Source organism: Polypterus senegalus, chromosome 8 (genome assembly GCF_016835505.1).
Source record: "Polypterus senegalus isolate Bchr_013 chromosome 8, ASM1683550v1, whole genome shotgun sequence".
Classification (NCBI taxonomy): Eukaryota; Metazoa; Chordata; class Cladistia; order Polypteriformes; family Polypteridae; genus Polypterus; species Polypterus senegalus.
In genome coordinates, this window is record NC_053161.1 from 116,988,720 (window position 1) to 117,009,244 (window position 20,525).

The following is a 20,525-nucleotide window of genomic DNA, read 5'->3' on the forward strand; positions in this document are numbered from 1 at the left end:
CAACTGGAAAACCACAAGAAATGTAGCTAACTGTTCACCAATGTTGTAGGCCGCCTTGGTAAATGTACTGTAATACTGCTGCCATTGCTGGTAAGAATGTTAGATTTAATGAAATGCAGTGTCCAAGTAGAGTTTCATGGGTGGCATCGCTTTGTTGAACACGTTGTCATTTCATTTGAATATATTTGGTGTTGAACTAAGTGTTTGGTAATGTGGCTTTGTCTTCAAATTGTTTTGCACCTCCTCATCAGCATACAAATCAAGACAGGTTCTACAATTGTCTACATTTTTTAATTATAGAAAAAAGCGATTACAAATTAACGCAATTGACCTCTTCTCATGGGTACAAATTTGAAATTGTAAAAGTCAATATTTTAGCTTTTGAACACTGTCATAAATATACATATTTCTGACATGTATTTATACCTTTTAGGTTTTTAATGTATTGAAACATTTCAAGTATAGCGTACTTAACTTGTTTATCTGCTGGCTTTGGTGGCTCTAAATGACCAGGAATCGTAAAGATAAGCCGTATAGTCCGCCTTCAAAGTAAGAAAAGTACGAGCACAATAAAAGGCTACAGATTACATTGGCAAATCGCTTGAGCTGATACACATTTTTTATTCCATATATTAAACTGATTTACTAGGCATTTGTTTCATTCCATAAATGCTTTGACACTTAACACATTTGAGCCCTAGGAAGTATGAAATTGCAGTTTCAAACTTTCATTTCTTCTTGTCTTTTGTCACGTAATATTTAAGAAACTGGATGTAATGAAAGTGTCCGTCAATGTCAAGATCAAAAGCTTGGCACAGAGTCTCAATTTCAGCAGGCTGAATGTTGAATTTGAGGGTCAAGAACATGGCGTATATAACTCGGAGGGGCACCTTCTTGGATCCGCTGGGATCGCTGGCTTTTAGGATCGTCTTGATCTGTTTCCATTGCTTGATGACGTCGCTCTTTAATTTGATCTGGATTAGCGTTGCAGGGTTGTCTTCTTGGGGTCCTTCATGATGGGAAGAAGAAATTTACATTGGATTGAGTTTATAAATCAGGATTGTTTTTAATAATTTCTACTCCTTTTTGAATATGTGAAAAATGAATGAAACAATTTAACTATGGCTCATGTTTAACTTAATATTTGTAACATCTTAAGGTAAGCGTTAGATTGACTCCTAACACAACAAAAATGAACAGTAGTTTGCCAGTTTTGTTTAACTACTATGTACAGTATATGTATTCTTGCAAATTTTAAAAGTATTAATTTTTCAGTGTAATACACATATGCAAAACCATAGTGAAAGTCACTGCTGTCATGCTGCCTTTGGTATAACCTCCGCAATAAAAAGAGTTAGTTACAACTTTAAGGTGCTGTTGCACATTAAAATGACACCTACTGTATATCTAATTTTACTATAATATTAATCTAGATTAGATACTCTTAGATAAACGTTTTTAATCCCATGGGGAAAGCCTGCAAAAAAATTGGGTTTGAAACTACAAATACAGGGTGGCACAAAGAAACAGGAAATTTTCAATTGACGTTCGATGCATGAGTAAACACATTACAAAATACATTTAACCATGAAAGGATATGCATTTAAAGATGGTCATCAATATTTTTATATTTTGAAGAAAACATCATGAAGGTGTTGTCCATTTCTCCGAACACATTCTGACAGCCTGTTGCGGAAATTCTGCATTGTTCGATGTAACATGTCAAAAAGAATGCCAGCGATTTCCTCCTGTTTTAGTTCAACAATAGTTGCAGGACATGTGCGGTTTACTTGGGGCCCACAGGAAAAAAAATCAAAAAAAGAGGGATCTGAGGATCTCGGAGGCCATGGAATGTCACCATTGCGTGACATGATGCGCCTTCCAAACAATCGTAGAATAGCTGCCATAGTTTGAAGTGGCTCCACCTGGGAAATTCTTTTTTAGGCTGAACCCGTTTCTTCGAAATTACGCACCCATGTTGTAATCGCATGAGCAGACAGGACATGATCATGACGTCTAACTGGAAATTCCCTTTGTGCAGCAGTCACACTATCATCATTCTTATAGAAGGCTTCCACAGTGAACGCTCGCTACGCACCTCTCCACTGCCCCACTAGTGGCCACATTGGTCCCAAACAACTGCCGACACCCCAGGGTCGCCAACACCTACTTCCAAAATTTCTTGAATCCCTGCGCCACCCTATATTTAGTGGGATCCTTTTTCTAGTCTTACTTGTGTTAAATATACAGAATTTACATGATAGAATAAACTGAATATTTAATAAAAAGAAATAAAAACGTGTTCACTAGGAGATTGACAGACAATGGAAGAAATGGGAAAGGGTAATAAATCAAAGAAGTACTTTGTTTCGCTATTAAAACTGCATGTAAAACCATTTTAGGTATTTTAAGGTTGTTAATACCCTCACTAGTCCACAGAAAATCATCTGCAGGACGTTCTTCTACACGCTCCAGGAAGACATCAAAGCAGCAAACACCCTAAGGCCAAAGCTAAAGAGCAAATGTCCAAAACTGCCCTGATTTGCTGAGCCTGGCTTTGTGGTTTTGAGGAGTGTAGGACGCAGACCAACCTTGAGAGTTCTTTAAAGCTGTAAAAACATTTCAGAAATGCATTTGGTATCATCTCTGAAATGAGGTGACTGTCTCATTAGGCACTGTAGTGTAGTAGTGAAGGCCTGAGGGTTCAAATCCCACAAATGACAGTGGGGGACCATGAGCAAGTCACATGACCTGCCTGTGCTCCAATTGGAAAACCTAAACGAACGTAACCAATTGTATTGTAAATGTTGTAAGTCGCCTTGGATAGTCAAATAATAAGTAATTATGGTACTTACCAGGATCAGTTACTTTCTTAAGTTTACTGAAATAGCGAATAAATTTTCTTAGTGAAATGGCTTCTGTAGGGTAGCTGATTGGCAAACTATACCAAAACTTTTCCAGCTCCATTGGTAAGAGAATGATGTTCATCCTGAAAATATAATTACTCAGGTTAATTTTTTGTCTATGAAGTTGCATTAAACAAATCCATGAAAATATTAATGGTACAACTAAGCAAGTAACTCTTCACAATTTAACAACTTCTTTTACATTTGTACAGAACTGACCCATAACAAGTTTCCAACTGTGTCTCCATGTTCTTAATGAACTCATTTTAAAATAACAGTCTCGATCCACTGTACTAATTCCCTTCGTAATTTTAAACACTTCAATCAGGTCTCCTCTTAATCTCCTTTTTCTTAAACTCTTTCAATTTCTCTTCATAGTTTCTCCCTCTCCGTGCCTGGGATGAGCCTAGTCGCTCTTCTCCAGGCTTTCTCTAACGCTGCTGTGTCTTTTTGTAGCCTGGAGACTGAAACTACACACTCCGGGTGAGGCCTCCCTTTGTGCTTTATAACTTAACCCTAACCTACCTTGCCTTGTACTCCACACATCATGGTAGAAGAATAGAATTTCACATCCCGTTAGCCACTGCTTAGGTGTGGACAGTGACTCCATGATCTTCTTCATTAGGTGTATTTCCAAGTTTCAAATCTCTCATCGTATATTCAAAGCTAAGATGTGTACTTCCTTTGTGTGATTCTTTACTTACAGTACATTAAATTTAATCTGGCAGAAGTTTGCCCAAAGTGATACTAATGGTTCCTGTCTCATAGTTGTTTGTTTTCAATTTACTGCTGGTTGTATTGGGTTTTATTGTATTTCTTCTATTTATTTTGATGTTTCTTGTATATTTTATGGTAAAGCACTTTGGCTACAGCATTACTGATGTTGTTTTAAACATGCTATATAATAAATAAATTGACATCGACATCCCATTGGCCAGCCCCACCATTAGTTGACAGTTAGCACACCACTTTCTGCTTACTTAATGTATAATCTCACAGGACAAACATATAAACTCTTTATGATTACCACTGCCACTTTTCCACTTGCACCAGGAAAGCATCAAGGCTTGGTCCTTGCTTTTTCCTCCATAACATTTTTTTTTTCCAAAAACTCTTGGACAAATCATGAATTTTCTTGGCTCAGCTGGTTCTTGCAATGTACAACATGTCCCACATACAAGTTACTTCTGCTTTTTAAAGTTTGTTTGTGGCAGAAAAAAAAAACACATGTGAGGCTTCTTCTTGGCCCTGGTGGCTCCTGGTGTTGGTAGAACAGCATCATCAAAAGACGCTGGCCATCTTTAAACTGCCTTGGATTAAATGAGTTTTAAAATTCATAGATGGATGGACTATAGCAATGCAATAGTAACTACTGTGGATCAGTCACGCTTAGTTTTATCAGTTATTTAATAATACTGGAAAAAAAAAGTGGAATAGCACAATTCACCACCCCCATGCAGAATCATACAATATTGATAAAACTGAATGGTGCCCATTAATACCATAAACCAAAAGTTTCTAACAGGAAATATGACGACTCTCGCCCCACTAAAGCACCATGCCTGTGCCTGTTTCCACTGTAGAGATCTTATGTATGGTTTAGATAAAATGTGTTTAAACACTTACTGTTTTTCCGAGAACAAGGCTCAAGGTGTTTTTGAACTTGCATACTGATTTCAAGTCTGTGTTAGTTTGTGTCCTGTCTTAAATTTTGCACATACCATCAAGAATAATCCGATCAGGACAAACCTGACGTGCTGAAGTTTTTCCTTCGTGTCGTGTCGTGCTGTGGGGAGTGAGGGTAAACCTCTCAATGTGAAATCCACATCGGCTATCAGAAAGCTGCCTGTACGTGTGTGCAACTTGTTAAGTGGGTTAGGTAGTATGTGCAAGAGTGGCGCCTGTCCTGTCTTATTATCGTGAGGTACTAGCTGGTATATGAGCTCAACTGTCCAGGAGATGGCGCACTTGTCACTACTAAAAAGAAGGTTGGCAGCATCTTAACAGGAACAGGAAGTCTGCTAGAGTTGTGTTAAAGAAAAAATTGAGACTAACCCATCTAAAGTAGACAATGGGGCTTGGGGAAAGTTACTGGTGAAGCAATGAAACAATTCAAAGGGGATGTTAAAGCAAGACATTTCATTCTAGTTTTTCTTTATAGTGTGGAATTGCTCTATTGTAAAAGATATTTTAATTCTCACTAGTGACGAGTGAACTTTGCTGTGAGTTCCCCGAAATCGCGGATATGTTTGCAATATTCACAGAACTTGGTGAACTGCATTAAAGTCAATGAGGAAGGACTAACTGAACTAGGTTTGATTAGATTATAATGGTGCAGTTGTCTTTAAAGTGTCATTGACTGCTAAGGAAACATCTGCCAACTATACTGGACCAATTATTGTGGCCAAAAAGGTGACCTGAGCTGAGCTGAGCTGATGCAACAGCAGTGCTAACCACTGCACCACCGTACCTCCATGATATCAAAGAAGAAAGTAAGCAGTCAGAGACGTGCAATCACAAAATTTCTCAAAACAAATCGGAAATAACAACAACAACATTTATCTATATAGCACATTTTCATACAAAAAGTAAGTGCTTTACATAATGAAGAATAGAAAAATAAAAGACACAGTAAGAAAATAAAATAAGTCAACATTAGTTAACAGAGAATAAGAGTAAGGTCCGATGGCCAGGGGGGACAGAAAAAAAAAAACTCCAGACGGCTGGAGAAAAAAATAAAATCTGTAGGGATTCCAGACCATGAGACCACCCAGTCCCCTCTGGGCAAAACAAATCGGAAATGCTGAATATCACAGCCAAACGTCAGAAAAAAATATGTAGGTCTTTTAAAGGAAGAAAATTCAAAAGGCCGTGTCATGATTGAAGCTACTGGCACATTCTATTTTTTGAAGGCACTCCAAACTGTCTGTGCTGATGTTTTGCACTTTTTTTTGCTATCAAAAAGATAGAGACATCTTGTAAATAGTAATAAACCTTTTATTTTTATTTTTATTTCAGAGAGTCTCCTGTGTTTGGGTAGGTGTGATTTCAGGCTCCTTCAAAGTTTGTTTATTTGCACATAGCTAATTATTCTGCATGCATAGGGCATGTACCTCCTTCTCTTATACTGATGTGGCACTTGAAGATCGACCTGCACATTGCTGAAAATCCTTGAACAAACTCTGATTAATGTCTTATAGCATTCCATTTATCAACTTGAGTTATGGTTCTAGCATCTTGGTTGTGATAACCACTTTTATTTGCTTAATGGCTTGTAACATTTCTCAGTCGGATAGTTTTACTGTCTAGTATTTGAAAATGTTAAGCCCGATTAAAATTATCTTCAAAGTTGCTCACAAACCCTGTTGACGGCTGGTAATTCTAAGACGGCAGCTGCACCTAAAAAAGTAGGTGGACCTACTCTATACAGTGGTCTAGCCAAGCACTTTGGATACATGCAATTAACATTTTAAAATCATATATGTTTATTATAATACATTACAACTTCACAAGCAGCGATATCTTGTCATTTATGCTGTGTACGTTTCATTATTGTGGGCAAAAAGGTGACTTGAGCTGTGCAGCAGCAGTGCCAACCACTGTGCCTCCATGAGATCAAAACAGAAAAAATGCAGTCAGCGACACACAATCATAGACTTCGTCAAAACAAAGTGGAAAAGCTCAAATTGCAGTCAAAAGTCAGGAAATATATGTAGGTCTTTTAATGGCAGAAAATTTAAAGTGTGGTGTTATGATTAATAGAGCTGGCTCGTTTGTTTTTACTCTTGTCCCGTCATGTGGCTAAATATTATGCATGCAGAGGGCACACACCTCCTTCTCTTATGTTGACGTGAAACTCGAAGATCAACTGCATATTTGGCTACAGGCACAGATAACTCGTCTCACAGAGTCTGTAATGTAAATGATCAGCATTATAGAGTATACCTGGGGGCCGGTCCTATCAATGTTGGCTGTTACAGCCTCACAAAGCATTATGGGGCACTGGCATTTAAAAAAAAAAAATTCTACTAAACTGGAAAAATTATCACTAAATAATTTGATGAACAAAGGCGAATAACGCTTTGGCAAAATTCACTGATCAACACTAATTGGGAGTAGATTCATACCTGGTGGTCCTGGCATGGATCATGGATTGTGGACTATCTTACAGACAGACCTCAATATGTGCGTCTCAGGAACAGCAGGTCTGACATTGTGGTCAGCAACACAGGAGTGCCGCAGGGGACTGTACTTCCTCCGGTCCTGTTCAGCCAATAAACATCAGATTTCCAATACAACTCGGAGTCCTGCCATGTGCAAAAGTTCTCTGACAACACTGCTATCGTGGGCTGCATCAGGAGTGGGCAGGAGGAGGAGTACAGGAAGCTAATCAAAGACTTTGTTAAATGGTGCGACTCAAACCACTTACATCTTAACACCAGCAAGACCAAGGAGCTGGTGGTGGATTTTAGGAGGCCTAGGACCCTCGTGGACCCTGTGATCATCAGAGGTGACTGTGTGCAGAGGGTACAGACCTATAAATATCTGGGAGTGCAGCTAGATGACAAATTGGACTGGACTGCCAATACTGATGCTCTGTGTAAGAAAGGTCAGAGCCGACTATACTTCCTTAGAAGACTGGCATCCTTCAACATCTGCAATAAGATGCTGCAGATGTTCTACCAGACAGTTGTGGCGAGTGCCCTCTTCTACGCGGTTGTGTACTATGGAGGCAGCATAATGAAGAAGGACGCCTCACGCCTGGACAAACTGGTGAGGAAGGCAGGCTCTATTGTAGTCACGGAGCTTGACAGGTTGACATCTGTGGCAGAGCGACTGGCACTGAGCAGGCTCCTCTCAATCATGGAGAATCCACTGCATCCACTGAACAGTGTCATCTCCAGACAGAGGAGCAATTTCAGCGACAGACTGCTGTCACTGTCCTGCTCCACTGTCAGACTGAGGAGATCGTTCCTCCTCCAAACTATGCAACTCTTCAATTCCACCCAGGATGGTAAACGTTAACATTATATGAAGTTATTGTCTGTTTTACCTGCATTTTTAGCACTCTTTAATATTGTTTTTATCAGTTTGCTGCTGCTGGAGTATGTGAATTTCCCCTTGGGGTTGATAAAGTATCTATCTAATTATCACACATTGGTCTTGAATCCCAAAAGTTGCAGGTTCAGTCTTCACCTTTAAGTCACTAAAGAAGGAGCTTAACTTTATATAAAAAAAAAAAACGTATGTGCAATGATTATAACCTAGTTTTGTAGTTTTAAAGCACTTCAGTAGAGTATGCCCTAAACAAAAGGCACTCTTATTTATTTTCAATGAATTTCAAACCCTGAACATGCAATACGTTTTAGAGCCAGTGAGGGTCCAAATGAAAACAAGCTTTACAGCGCAGACAACATTTCTCTTTCCTCAGAAAAAAGGACATGAAGGAATTTCAGGACCAAGTGTGGGATAAAATCCCCCCAGGATATCTTGGGTGAGCCCTGAAGCTAATAGAAATCTCACCAGGCACATTAAAAAAATAAAATATAAAATGACTGATAGAAGCCAGTTAATGTCATAATTCTGCGCTGCACACAGTAAGCTATAGACCCCTGTCTGTCGAGCTACTCTAGAAATGAATTACAATAGCTCAAATTAGTCCAAATGAAATGCTATCAAATTAAATGGTGCTGAATTCAAAAAGTCCACTTTCTGTCCCAGTTCATTAAAACGCAACCTGAACTAGCCAGATGCACACTCTTGCTTACTTTGCTTCTCAGTAGAAATGCAAAACTATGGAGCCAATTTCTGCCCATTAGCAACAAAACATACTGCCTGATGGATAAATTCAGGGCTTTGACAAGGTTTACAGAGGATTACAGTTTCAGTGTTTTCTTACTTTGCGGTTAGAAGGAACATCATTAATGGAAAAAGTACAACATGTGCAACTGATGGGCTATTTGCATTGCTGATAGTCAAGCATTAATATGTTTTTAGTTCTTTTCCACTTTGAGATTCTAGTGTCGAGGTACAGTAGTTGTTCCTGACCATCTGTGCTATCCGTGTGCTATCTGTGCTATGCTAATATGGCTTGAAATCTAAGTAATCAATGCAAATATCACCATAAACATTCACAGTACACCATCTATTGGAATGTATATTTTGTTTTGCATGTTGTAAAAAAAAAAAAAAAGCATTGCATTAGTCATTGCAACAGATTGAGCACTGCAAACATTTGCATTACTATAAATGCTTGTGACATCTGTTGGAATGACAAATAAAACACATATGTCTCTGTTATATGACATTTGGTATTGGATTTCTAAAAGCAGGGTTTATGAATGTGATGCATTATTTGTACATTTATTGTCTAACCCATTACTGTACTGTCACTGGCTAATAGGAAACATGTGAGTAAGAACCTCTTTGTACTTTGTACTGTACATATGACAATAAACTTGACCATTAAAATGATAACTGCTGGCAAGTCAAATGTCCCTCTTGATTTGAAATAAACTGCACTGGAATTCATGATCACCTTTGGAAGATGACATCCATCTTCTCCTTATCTGCTGTACATGCATCATTTTGACAAACGTTGATGAACACTTTACAGAAGGAACGAAACCTTTTCTGAAGCAGATTATGAACAATGGCACGCAGCTGTAGAGAAAGGAAGAAATGACAATACATTGGATATTAATTTATTTTCTTAATGCTCTTAACAAGTTTAGAATTATTAGAAGTGGCAGTGAAGGGCAGAAATCAGGAAACAGCCTTTTTGTTCACACCATTGTACTGCAGGTCATACACACTGAGCTAGCCAAGATTTAACGACAGATCTAACAGTACAGTATGTCTTTGGACTGAAAGAGTGTGCACCAATGCCTTACAAAAACTCCACAGAGGGAGGACCAAGTTAAAGACACTGCTGACCCACCTAGAAGCCCAAGTGTAATACTGTTTTTTTTGTCTTGATTGACCTTCCATAACCCAGCCACAGAAGATATATAAACAAGTATGTTTCTTCATGCCTGTTCCAAGACGGATTAGTGGGAAGGGTTACATCAGGTATGCCATCCAGCATAAGATTTTGCCAGAGCAGTATGTGGACAACAACACAGATTTCCATACCGGATTGGTCGAGGCCCAGGTCAACAACGGCTGCCACCAGTACTGTTAACCAGTAGGGTGCTGGTGTAAATTGGGCTACTGTTGGCTGAAGAAGAAGAAGAGGGGGAAGGCATGTCCAGAGACGGAAAGAAGGTGAAGATAAAGAACTTTGAAGATTACTTTGAGAGGTAGATGAATGAAGAGAATCAGAAAGAGAGAGAGATGGTTGGGTGATCTGGAGATAGTGAACCAGGAAGTGCAACAGATTAACAAGGAGGAAGTAAGGACAACTATGAAGAGGATGAAAAAGGGTAAAGCTGTTGGTCCAGATGACATACCTGTGGAAGCATGGAGGGGTTTAGAGGAGATGGCAGTGGAGTTTTTAACCAGATTGTTTAATGAAATCTTGGAAAGTGAAATTGATGCCTAAGGAGTGGAGAAGAAGTGTACTGGAAACGATATTTAAGAATAAGGGGGATGTGCAGGACTGCAGTAACTACAGGGAAATAAAATTGATGAACCACAGCATGAAGTTATGGGAAAGAGTAGTGGAAGCTCGGTTAAGAAGTGAGGTGATGATTAGTGAGCAGCAGTATGGTTTCATGCCAAGAAAGAGCACCACAGAAGTGATGTTTGCTCTGAGCATAAAGGCCAGAAGGAGTTGCATTGTGTCTGTGTAGAGAGGAGTTGTGGTATTGTATGAGGAAGTCAAGAGTGACAGAGAAGTATGTAAGAGTTGTACAGGATATGTACAAGTGAAGTGTGACTGTGGTAAGGTCTCCATTAGGAGTGACAGATACATTCATAGTGGAGGTGGGATTACATCAGGGATCAGCTCTGAGTCCTTTCACATTTGCAATGGTGAAGGACAGGTTGACAGAAGAGATTAGACAGGAGTGTGTAAATAAGAGGGAGGTCAGTGGAATGGTGAGGATGCAGGGAGTAGAGTTGGCGAAGGCGGATGAGTTTAAATACTTGGGATCAACAGTACAGAGTAATAAGGATCGTGGAAGAGAGATGAAAAAGAGTGCAGGTAGGGTGGAATGGGTGGAGAAGAGTGTCAGGAGTAATTTGTGACAGATGAGTACTAGCAAGAGTGAAAGAGAAGGTCTACAAGATGGTAGTGAGACCAGCTATGTTATATGGGTTGGAGACGGTGGCACTGACCAGAAAGCAGGAGACAGAGCTGGAGGTGACAGAGTTAAAGATGCTAAGATTTGCATTGGGTGTGACAAGGATGGATAGGATTAGAAATGAGTACATTAAAGGGTCAGCTCAACTTGGACGGTTGGGAGACAAAGTCAGAGAGGCGAGATTGCGTTGGTTTAGATATGTACAGAGGAGAGATGAGGGGTATATTGGGAAAAGGATGCTAAGGATTGCGCTGCCAGGCAAAAGGAAAAGAGGAAGACCTAAGAGAAGGTTTATGGATGTGGTGAGAGAGGACAAGCAGGTGATGGGTGTAACAGAGCAAGATGTAGAGGACAGGAAGATATGATCTGCTGTGGTAACCACTAACAGGAGCAGCCAAAAGAAGAAGTAGTCTTGACTGAACTTCCGTTTCATCTCCAATGTCATGTTAGGTAGAGTAAGAAATACATCATGTGATTATGGTTGCAGTTAAGACTCAAAAGCTTTATTGGTTTACTTCTTTAACTTTGTTGCATCCTCCACTACATGATTATGAAATGGACTACGCAAAGATTAAAACTGGCTTAAGCAACAATTATGCTCCCAAAAGTGGTGGCTTGTTTGGCTCGATCAACCCATGAATTATTTATTTTTAGGCAAAATAGTGCTGATCAGACAACTTGTTCAAAGTGCTGTGCATGATAGGTGGCTTGTTGGTAAGGTAACTGGCTGAACCCTCAGTGTTTCATATGGCCTATACTTTTCATTCCAACAGCAAACATATTATAATGTGTCAGGTGATGGTAACTACCTGCTCAGACCTTTCCCAGACCGTAGAGGAGAGGCGCTTCACATGCATTGCAGAGAGCAGCAAAGAACACCTTAAATGCAACCAAAGGTAGCCGAATGTGTTGGGTAGAAGAACATCTGGTGCATTTTGATTTATAAGATGATTTTGATTAATAAAGGTCAATTTCATTGAAATGTGCATATGCCAGATTATATAAATCAGATTTTTTTATTTTTGGTATATGCATTTTTTATTTATTGGAGTGCACATATTTTCATGCAGGAATCCATGCAAAGTTTTATAAATGAGACCCCTGGTCACTGTCTATGTTGAGTTTGCATGCTCTCCTCATCTTAGTTTTTCCAGTTTATTCTTGTGTCACAATGATGTACAGATTCATACGGCTAAACTCCTGTAAAATGGCGTCACGTGAATGACTGCTGCGACAGAACAGTGTGTCTTCCAAGGCTTGCTCCTGACCTGTACCCAGTGTTGCCAGAATGCTGGCTAAAACACTAATCAAAAAAATCTAGCTCAGAAAATGTATAATACAATTGTTAACTTTTTAAAATAATTGATTCCCTTGATTTTGTATCCACCGATTGCCACTTTGACACTAAAATCAACTGTTTGAAAATGGATTCAAGGATTTGTTCTTGAGTTTAATACACACATTATTCTCTGTAAGTAAAAAATATTTCAGTTAATTTCACTTTACTTCATATACTATCAGCACAAAGGTATTTAAACAATTATTGTTATTAAAACAATATTGTGTTGTCATCCTGAAAAAAATATGCAATGATATTTGCTTTAACTGTGCTGATAACTTTAATCCTGCAGAATCCTTCCAGTTACACAATGAATCACACACTCAAAGACAAAGGTGGACATTAAAACAGATGCACTGAAGGAACTCGCATAAAGGATCCTGTATTGATTCACATAGCTGAAGCAGAAACCCTGGCAACTTGTAAAAGCTAACTGGATGAGCTATTTGGATAACATAGCTAACAGCTAACCAGACAAACCTCTTGTTTGTGAAAATGTTTATGGTCTGATCTGTGTACACTAGGGATGCAGACTGAGCCCAATAAGCTGGGAAGTAAGCATTTGGTTATAACTTAATGTCTTAACAGATACAACTGTATTTCATTTTTTGTCTTTGTGTAAGTGCTGACTGAACCTGACCAATTTTGGATTTTCTCATCTCATCTCATCTACAGAGTGCTAATAGTCTACCCCTCTCCGTCAGCAGTGGCTTGATTGTTGTCTAATTTAGCTGTAAGGTATGTTCAAATGGAGGCAGGGCTTTGGATCTCTTCTGTGGAATTTTCTTATATTTCCAAGACCTTGCGGTCTAGTAGCTAAGGAGCTGAACTGTAAATCACAAGGCTCATAATTCATTCTCACCATGCAACTCTGAGCTAGTCAGTTAAGCTGCCAGGGTTCTGATTACACAAATATGTAAGAAACTGCAATTTAGAAATCCCCATGGATAAAAGTGGAGACTAAATACATTTAAAAAACATGTGTATGCTTATCCCAGATGTTAAACAACAAAGTAAATTAAGTGCATCAAATTCCAACTATAAGGAAAAAAAGTTAGTTAAATATAGTGAGCAATCATTGAAATGTAATGACTGCCATGTCTTTTTATCAATGGGGAGAAATATAATAGATAATAAATTGACATTTTAAAATGAGAGCATCTTTACAGTGATTACAGTTCTACTGACACAGGACATTAACACAATCTATCCCCTTTGCTTGGAATACATCAGTCTATTAATTTTCAAACCCCCCCTAATCCATTTTAGGGTCATGGAGGACAACAGCCTATTGTATCCATGCAGTGTTGGGAACAAGGCTGGTCAAGTAATGCTCAACACACACATCTACATTACATGCTCCCACAGGGATGCTAACGTAAAATCACCAACTACCCTAACAATACAAATTGATTAAGCTTTATTCAGTATACTAGCTGATGGGTTGAAATCTAAGTAGCTAATGCAGTGACTAGTGCACCATGCAACACATATGCGTCTGTTGTATGCCATTTGGTATGAGATTCATAAAAGCAATGGTAATGTTTCTAATGCACTGCATTTCATTGCTAAAAATGTTTGTGATGCGCCATCTCTTGGAATGACAGTGACATAGCAACCGGATGGACACACAGATAGGCAAATGGAGAGTTACCCTTTTATTAAGGTGGATACTAGATACTAATGTCAAATGTAAAGCGTTAAAAGTGATGGTGCACCACTGAAGAGGAGAAAATTGCATCTATAGAGTAACTACATAAAGTAAGTCACCTTTTCCATAGACACTGGTGTTAAAGAATCCACTCTATGAGAAAATTCAGAGATCATCCTAAACTGAAAATAATATTAATATGGTTTTAAACTACAATAGATGTCCAAATGTGCTGGCTCATTTTAAAACCATATGAACCTGATTTTAGAAAATAAGGCAGTTTTGATATTACAGATTTAATGGTCTAGGGAAAAAGCGTACCTGCTGTAGTGACCGAATCTTTTGAGCATGACTGTATCTGGCCCAGTCTCCTTTAAAACTTTCTCTGTAACGCATCCTGGCTGGCAGAAATTTAACATGCATGAGAGATGCAGACCTTTCTACTTCTTCTTTTAGTTCGGAGGTCAATGGCCTGTGAAGTAACAAACATACATAAATAAAGCAAACGAAAAAAAACAGTCTACCTACAGTATATACTGTAAACATTTTGAAATTACACCATTGTTAGAAATCATGGCTGATTTCAATCCTTTATCATTCTTCCATGTCTCAGAATTCTCATTTATTTAGTGGAAAATAATCTTTCGATACACTAACACAATGTCTTACTGGTATTTAAATGGATGAATAGTAATTTTCTCAAACTAAATAAAGAGAAAACTGAAATCTTAGTAATTGGCAATAATGGATTCAATGAGGTTATCAGAAATAAACTTGATGCACTAGGATTAAAAGTTAAGACAGAAGTAAAAAACTTAGGGGTAACTGTTGACTGTAACCTGAATTTTAAATCGCATATTCATCAGACCACTAGGACAGCATTTTTTCACCTCTTATATCATTGAAAGATGCTGAGAAATTAATTCACGCGTTTGTTTTCAGTCGACTAGATTACTGTAACGCACTCCTCTCAGGACTACCCAAAAAAGACATAAATCACTTGCAACGAGTGCAGAATGCAGCTGCTAGAATCCTAACTGGGAAAAGAAAATCCAAGCACATTTCTCCAGTTTTGATGTCATTACACTGGTTACCTTTGTCATTCAGGATTGACTTTAAAATTCTGCTTATAGTTTATAAAGCCTTAAATAATCTCGCTCCATCTTATATATCGGAATGTCTGACACGTTATATTCCAAATCGTAACCTCAGATCTTCAAATGAGTGTCTCCTTATAATTCCAAAAGCTAAACTTAAAAGAAGTGGTGAGGCGGCCGTCTGCTGTTATGCACCTAAAATCTGGAATAGCCTGCCAATAGGAATTCGCCAGGCTGATACAGTAGAGCACTTTAAAACACTGCTGAAAACATATTACTTTAACATGGCCTTTTTATAACTTCACTTTAACTTAATACTGATACTCTGTATGTTCAATTCATCATAATAATTATTCACAGTGGCTCTAAAATCCCTGCTGACCCCTACTCTCTCTTCTGTGTCTTTTTCCGGTGTCTTTGTGGTGGTGGCCTGCGCCACCTCCACCTACTCAAAGCTTCATGATGCTCCAACAATGAAGAATGGATTAAAAGGCAGAAGTCTACCATCATCATCAAACCCTTCCGTGAGAACCCTAAATCCAAAGAGGACTGTTTCATTTATGTTAGGTAGAATGCCCAGAGGGGACTGGGCGGTCTCGTGGTCTGGAACCCCTACAGATTTTATTTTTTTTCTCCAGCTCTTGGAGTTTTTTTTTGTTTTTTCTGTCCACCCCAGGCCATCGGACCTTACTTATTCTATGTTAATTAATGTTGACTTATGTTTATTTTTTATTGTGTCTTCTATTTTTCTATTCATTTTGTAAAGCACTTTGAGCTACATTTTTTTGTATGAATATGTGCTATATAAATAAATGTTGATTGATTGATCCCAAAACATTTAAACTATTAGTGTTTAGTGCACCATGTGGAATTCTCATTGTTTACTATTGTTGGGGATAAGAAAAAACAAACACCAGTTAGTAAAAATTGTGTAGTTAATCATCATTAAAGGGTATATGGTGTAGGGACTTTGAACCAGAGGGTTTATTGGTCTAATCTGTCCTTCTGACTCACTGTGTGACCCTGGATAGCACAGCCACCTCATCTATTAAGGTCCTCTGATGTACTGGCGCTTTGTCCAGGGCTGTTAACTGCTGTGCTCCCAGTGCTACTAAAATGGGCTCTGGGCAACTGTAGTTCTGAAATGAACTACGTGGGTCTGAGAATTGCCTGTTTATGTTTAGTGTTGAGCAAAGTGAATTATGTGAAATTGAAAGATAGCGTTTCGAGTCTCAAAAAAATTGGCAAATCAAACTGTGTTTCACCACAAGAAAGATTTGTACCGTTTTAACAAATTGTTGCACCCTTTTAATCTCATCTGCAATGATTTTTTTTTTCAATGTGGACAAGCATGGCACAGTTTATTATGGTGCAGAACGCAGAATCCTGTTACTGCCAGAAAGGATCTTACTACGTTGGGCCCTTGAGCAAGGCCTTTAGCCTGAAAATTGCTCCATGGACGCTGTACAATGACTGACGCTGCACTCTGACCTCCAAAGGTCACACGAAAAGACCACTTTCCCTCGAGGATTAATAAAGAGTACCAAAAAAAAGAGGAATGCGGCGAGAGCAAATTTACATGCTGGCACTGCTAATGTCTATTGGCCTGGGTATTTAGCCACTGAAGAGTTTCCAGAAGAATCCTGGCTTAGATCAGATGACAAACTAGGGGAGAGTAAGCACAGGTGGTGTTACCTCTGACCCTAAATAAGAGGTGCGAGGTGGAAGTGGTGATGTGAATGTGCAGGCAGGCAGTGCACAAGGCAAGTTAAAGTGCAAAGAGGTGCATGCAAGGAATTGTGAGAAAGCAGACCGCTGTTTCAGCTGCTGATGACCTTTCAGAGAACAATATTCCTGCTGGAATAACATTCCCACCCTCCCTTGCATATAATGTTATCAGGACAGGCTCTGGTTCCCTGTGATCCTGAACTGGAATAAGCAGGTTGAGACTCTGGATAAATGATGTAACATCATGCTCATAAATCAGCTACACTATATAAAATGTAGAAGAATTTTTTTTCTTTCATAAAAAATGAAATCTTCTTTAACTTTTATTTTTGGAACTCAATAGAATTTGAGTACTGTATAGGAAAAAAGAGTGAGAACTAAACAGAATCCCACTGTTAAGTGCTGAAAATCGATTATTTTAATATGAATAATAAAGAAGGTACTTTAACTCGTTTTACCTTTTGTCCTTTAAGAAGCCATCAAAAAGCATCATGCTAAGTTTAAAGAGAAATGACTTTGGCTTTATGCCTATTTTGTCTTAAAGTAAAAATAGAAAAATAAAACTTTGGTTGTAATAATAAAAGCTAAAATTTGCACTAAAAAAGCATTATTGAAAATCTATTTTTAGGATTACCCTTTTCAAACTGTTAATTAAGAGAGTATACTGTATATCTAGCACACTGACATAGTCATAAGCACTTTTGCCTAACAGCTCCAATGTTTGCTTACCGTCTGTGTACATTCAGGAATGTTCTCAACATGTCAGTGTAACTGATTTTTCTTCAATTAGTTCAGTTTTCATTACACACCCTAAAGATCTGCATATTAGGTTAAAATGGAAATTAAGGGGAAATGCAGAATTCTTTTGACTAAACTGTGAATCGCATCCTCGAGGACATCAGTAGAAATTAAGGGGAAGTGCTTTTAAGACTGATCATGTACATCACTCATTCTTTATAAGAAACGAGCAGAAGCAATTACAAACACAAATAAAATATTAAGTTATACTGTAAAACTGTTGAATTTAACTCAATGGACATTCTGCTCAGACTGTACAATGTGCTAGTAAGACCGCATCTGGAATATTGTGTGCAGTTCTGATCATCACACTACAAGAAAGACAGAGCAGCACTTGATGCTGGGCAGAGGAGGGCAACCAAATTCGTCCCTGGACTTAAGTCCCACTTATGTCCTACTGTGACAGACACGAAGAATTGAACCTGTTCATTCTCAAGCAGAGGAGACTTCAAGGGGACCGAATTCAGCTCTACAGAATTCTCAAAGGATAGAGAAGATCCAGCAGAATTCTTTTCACTAAATTTTGAATTACATACTCAAGGACACCAATGAAGTTTGCATGTTCTCCCTGTGTCTGCGTGGGTTTTCTCCTACAGTCCAGAGGCATGCAGGTTAGGTGTATTGGAGATTCCAAATTGTCCCTAGTGTGTGCTTGGTGTGTGTGTGTGTGTGTGTGTGTGTGTGTGTGTGTGTGCGTGCCCTGCGTTGGGCTGGCTCACTGCCTGGGGTTTGTTTCCTGCCTTGCACCCTGTGTTGGCTGGGATTGGCTCCAGCAGACCCCCGTGACCCTGTAGTTAGAATATAGCTGGTTGGATAATGGATAGATGGACACCCATTGAAATTAAGAGGAAAAGCATTTATGACTGAAGCCAGGAAGCAATTCTTTACTTTAGACTTGTAGTGATCTGAAACAAACTACTGAGACATGTAGCTGAAACAGAAACCTGATGTACTGAATGGTCTTCTCTCATTTGTCAAATTTTGTATGTTCTAATGGTAGGCATCTCTCAATTTACTATGAGTGCATGTAGCAGTGTGCACTGCAATGAACAGGCACCCCATTCAGGACTGATTCCTGCCTTGTGCCCAGTACTGCTGGGATGGGCCCTCCGCCACCCCTGGATTAAGCAAGCTTGAGAAAGTTATGCTGAAATGGATAGATAGGGACAGATAGACAGATGGGATAGTCTGTCCCAAAAGAGAAATTTAGCTTTTTACAGAAGCTCAAAAAACATTATAACAACATCCTGTTATGCTGCTTGTCAACCAACATCAAGAGCTATCACAATTGTGAAGAAGGCTGATGGCTCAGTCACAGAAGTTTTTATCTATTCCAAGCAAAACCCTCAAGGAAGCTTTACTTGCCTTTTGAAAAAAAAATGGATTAATACTTAATGCGTACTGACCTGCAGACTCATTGAGAATGTTAAGTAAAACATGGAATGTCTGATCTGAGACACAAGTAGAACTGTAGGAATTTCCACCATATTAGCTAAGTACACGTATTTGTGTCAATTTTATGTCATCAACTAGCAAATAACCCTTACTTTAGTGTTGCTTGTGATGGAAAAATAAACAAAAAATGTGTTTCTTGGCCATGTGCTTGTTCCTGATATGTTATGTCTCTTTTCAAAAAGCACAAAGAAACAGATGAAATCAAGCAAAGTGTGGTTCCCATTTTGTTTCCCTTATATTTTTTTTTCTCTCTGAGGGATTGCTGAACAAACCATGACCAAACCAATTTCTTGTCATACCTCAAAGTGGAAAAGTTAAGGTAGAATGTGGTCTGTTCCTATATCTGAATATATCTCTTCTTTTCTCTGTCTCTCTCCAACATATAATAAATACAACCAGCATATCTTTGTTTGAAAACCTTTAATATTTCTAGCTGAACAAAGGTTTTTTATTATCAGACAAGGCCATCATCCTTTACCTTTCTTAATAACAATACCACCCAGCACAGCATTTTCAAAACAAAAACAGAAACGTCAAATTACCTGTTTTGAAACAGAGCAAAAAATTTAGTATAAGAGATGAGGTTTGCTGCAGGATCTCCAATCAAAATTGTTGCACTTTGAAGGTGTTCTTCCGTCAGAGATATTACAAATGTCTTTTCAATGACTTCCTTAAACTGCTGAACGTTAACAAAACCATCCTCTGCCACATCAATTTTCCTAAAACCACAGAATAATTAAAAGGCAACAATAAAAATTTAAATTTATTATACTCACATGAAAAGTCTTTGAAAAAGAATTGGTTTAGGCAGTGTCTTATAGTAAAAGTACAAAGTGGACTACCTACCAGAAGCTCTTTCTATGTTTTTACTTAGTTTTACGTATTCCGCCAGGTAAGGTTATATCACTAAACTGTTGAATGCTTGCACATTTTGTTTAGTGTGAAAATCCTGAACTAAATCTTTCATTGTTAGGACTGACCTTTCATTTATTAATGCAAGCCTCTGTTCCTAAGAAAAGCCAAGCCATCATATACTCATGTCATTCTGTGTGAAACATTGTCCTCCTCTTGTGTGCGATACTTTGTCTCACATTGACCAAATGGGATTAAGTGAGCTCAAAAATGTTACGACATACAAAGAGAAGTTTGACACATTTGTTTTAAAACATCATCAATACTAGTTATTAGTCAAAAAAGACCACATGAAAACAGAAGAAAATGTTACTAAATGGATTGCATCTATAAAAGAAATCAGAGAGTAGACAGGTCAGGTCAGGTTGGGGAGCATGCCACATCCACCACATG

The 20,525-nt window shown here is 38.5% G+C and overlaps 1 protein-coding gene across 2 annotated transcripts in view; it reads right to left on the reverse strand.

Annotated features, from left to right (window-relative positions):
• Nucleotides 1-202: 202 nt before the first annotated feature.
• Nucleotides 203-20,525, reverse strand: part of LOC120534249 — a 125,472-nt gene continuing 105,149 nt past the window's right edge. Inside the window, exons 13-17 of one of the 2 annotated variants that reach the window (XM_039761683.1) lie at nucleotides 19,763-19,939; nucleotides 14,464-14,614; nucleotides 9,445-9,569; nucleotides 2,856-2,989; nucleotides 203-1,009 (exon numbers count right to left, since the gene is read on the reverse strand). In XM_039761683.1, coding sequence (XP_039617617.1) covers nucleotides 729-1,009; nucleotides 2,856-2,989; nucleotides 9,445-9,569; nucleotides 14,464-14,614; nucleotides 19,763-19,939 — 868 coding nt within the window. In that variant the 3' untranslated portion in view covers nucleotides 203-728. The remainder of the gene's footprint in view (nucleotides 1,010-2,855; nucleotides 2,990-9,444; nucleotides 9,570-14,463; nucleotides 14,615-19,762; nucleotides 19,940-20,525) is intronic. The other variant, XM_039761682.1, reaches the window with a different exon arrangement.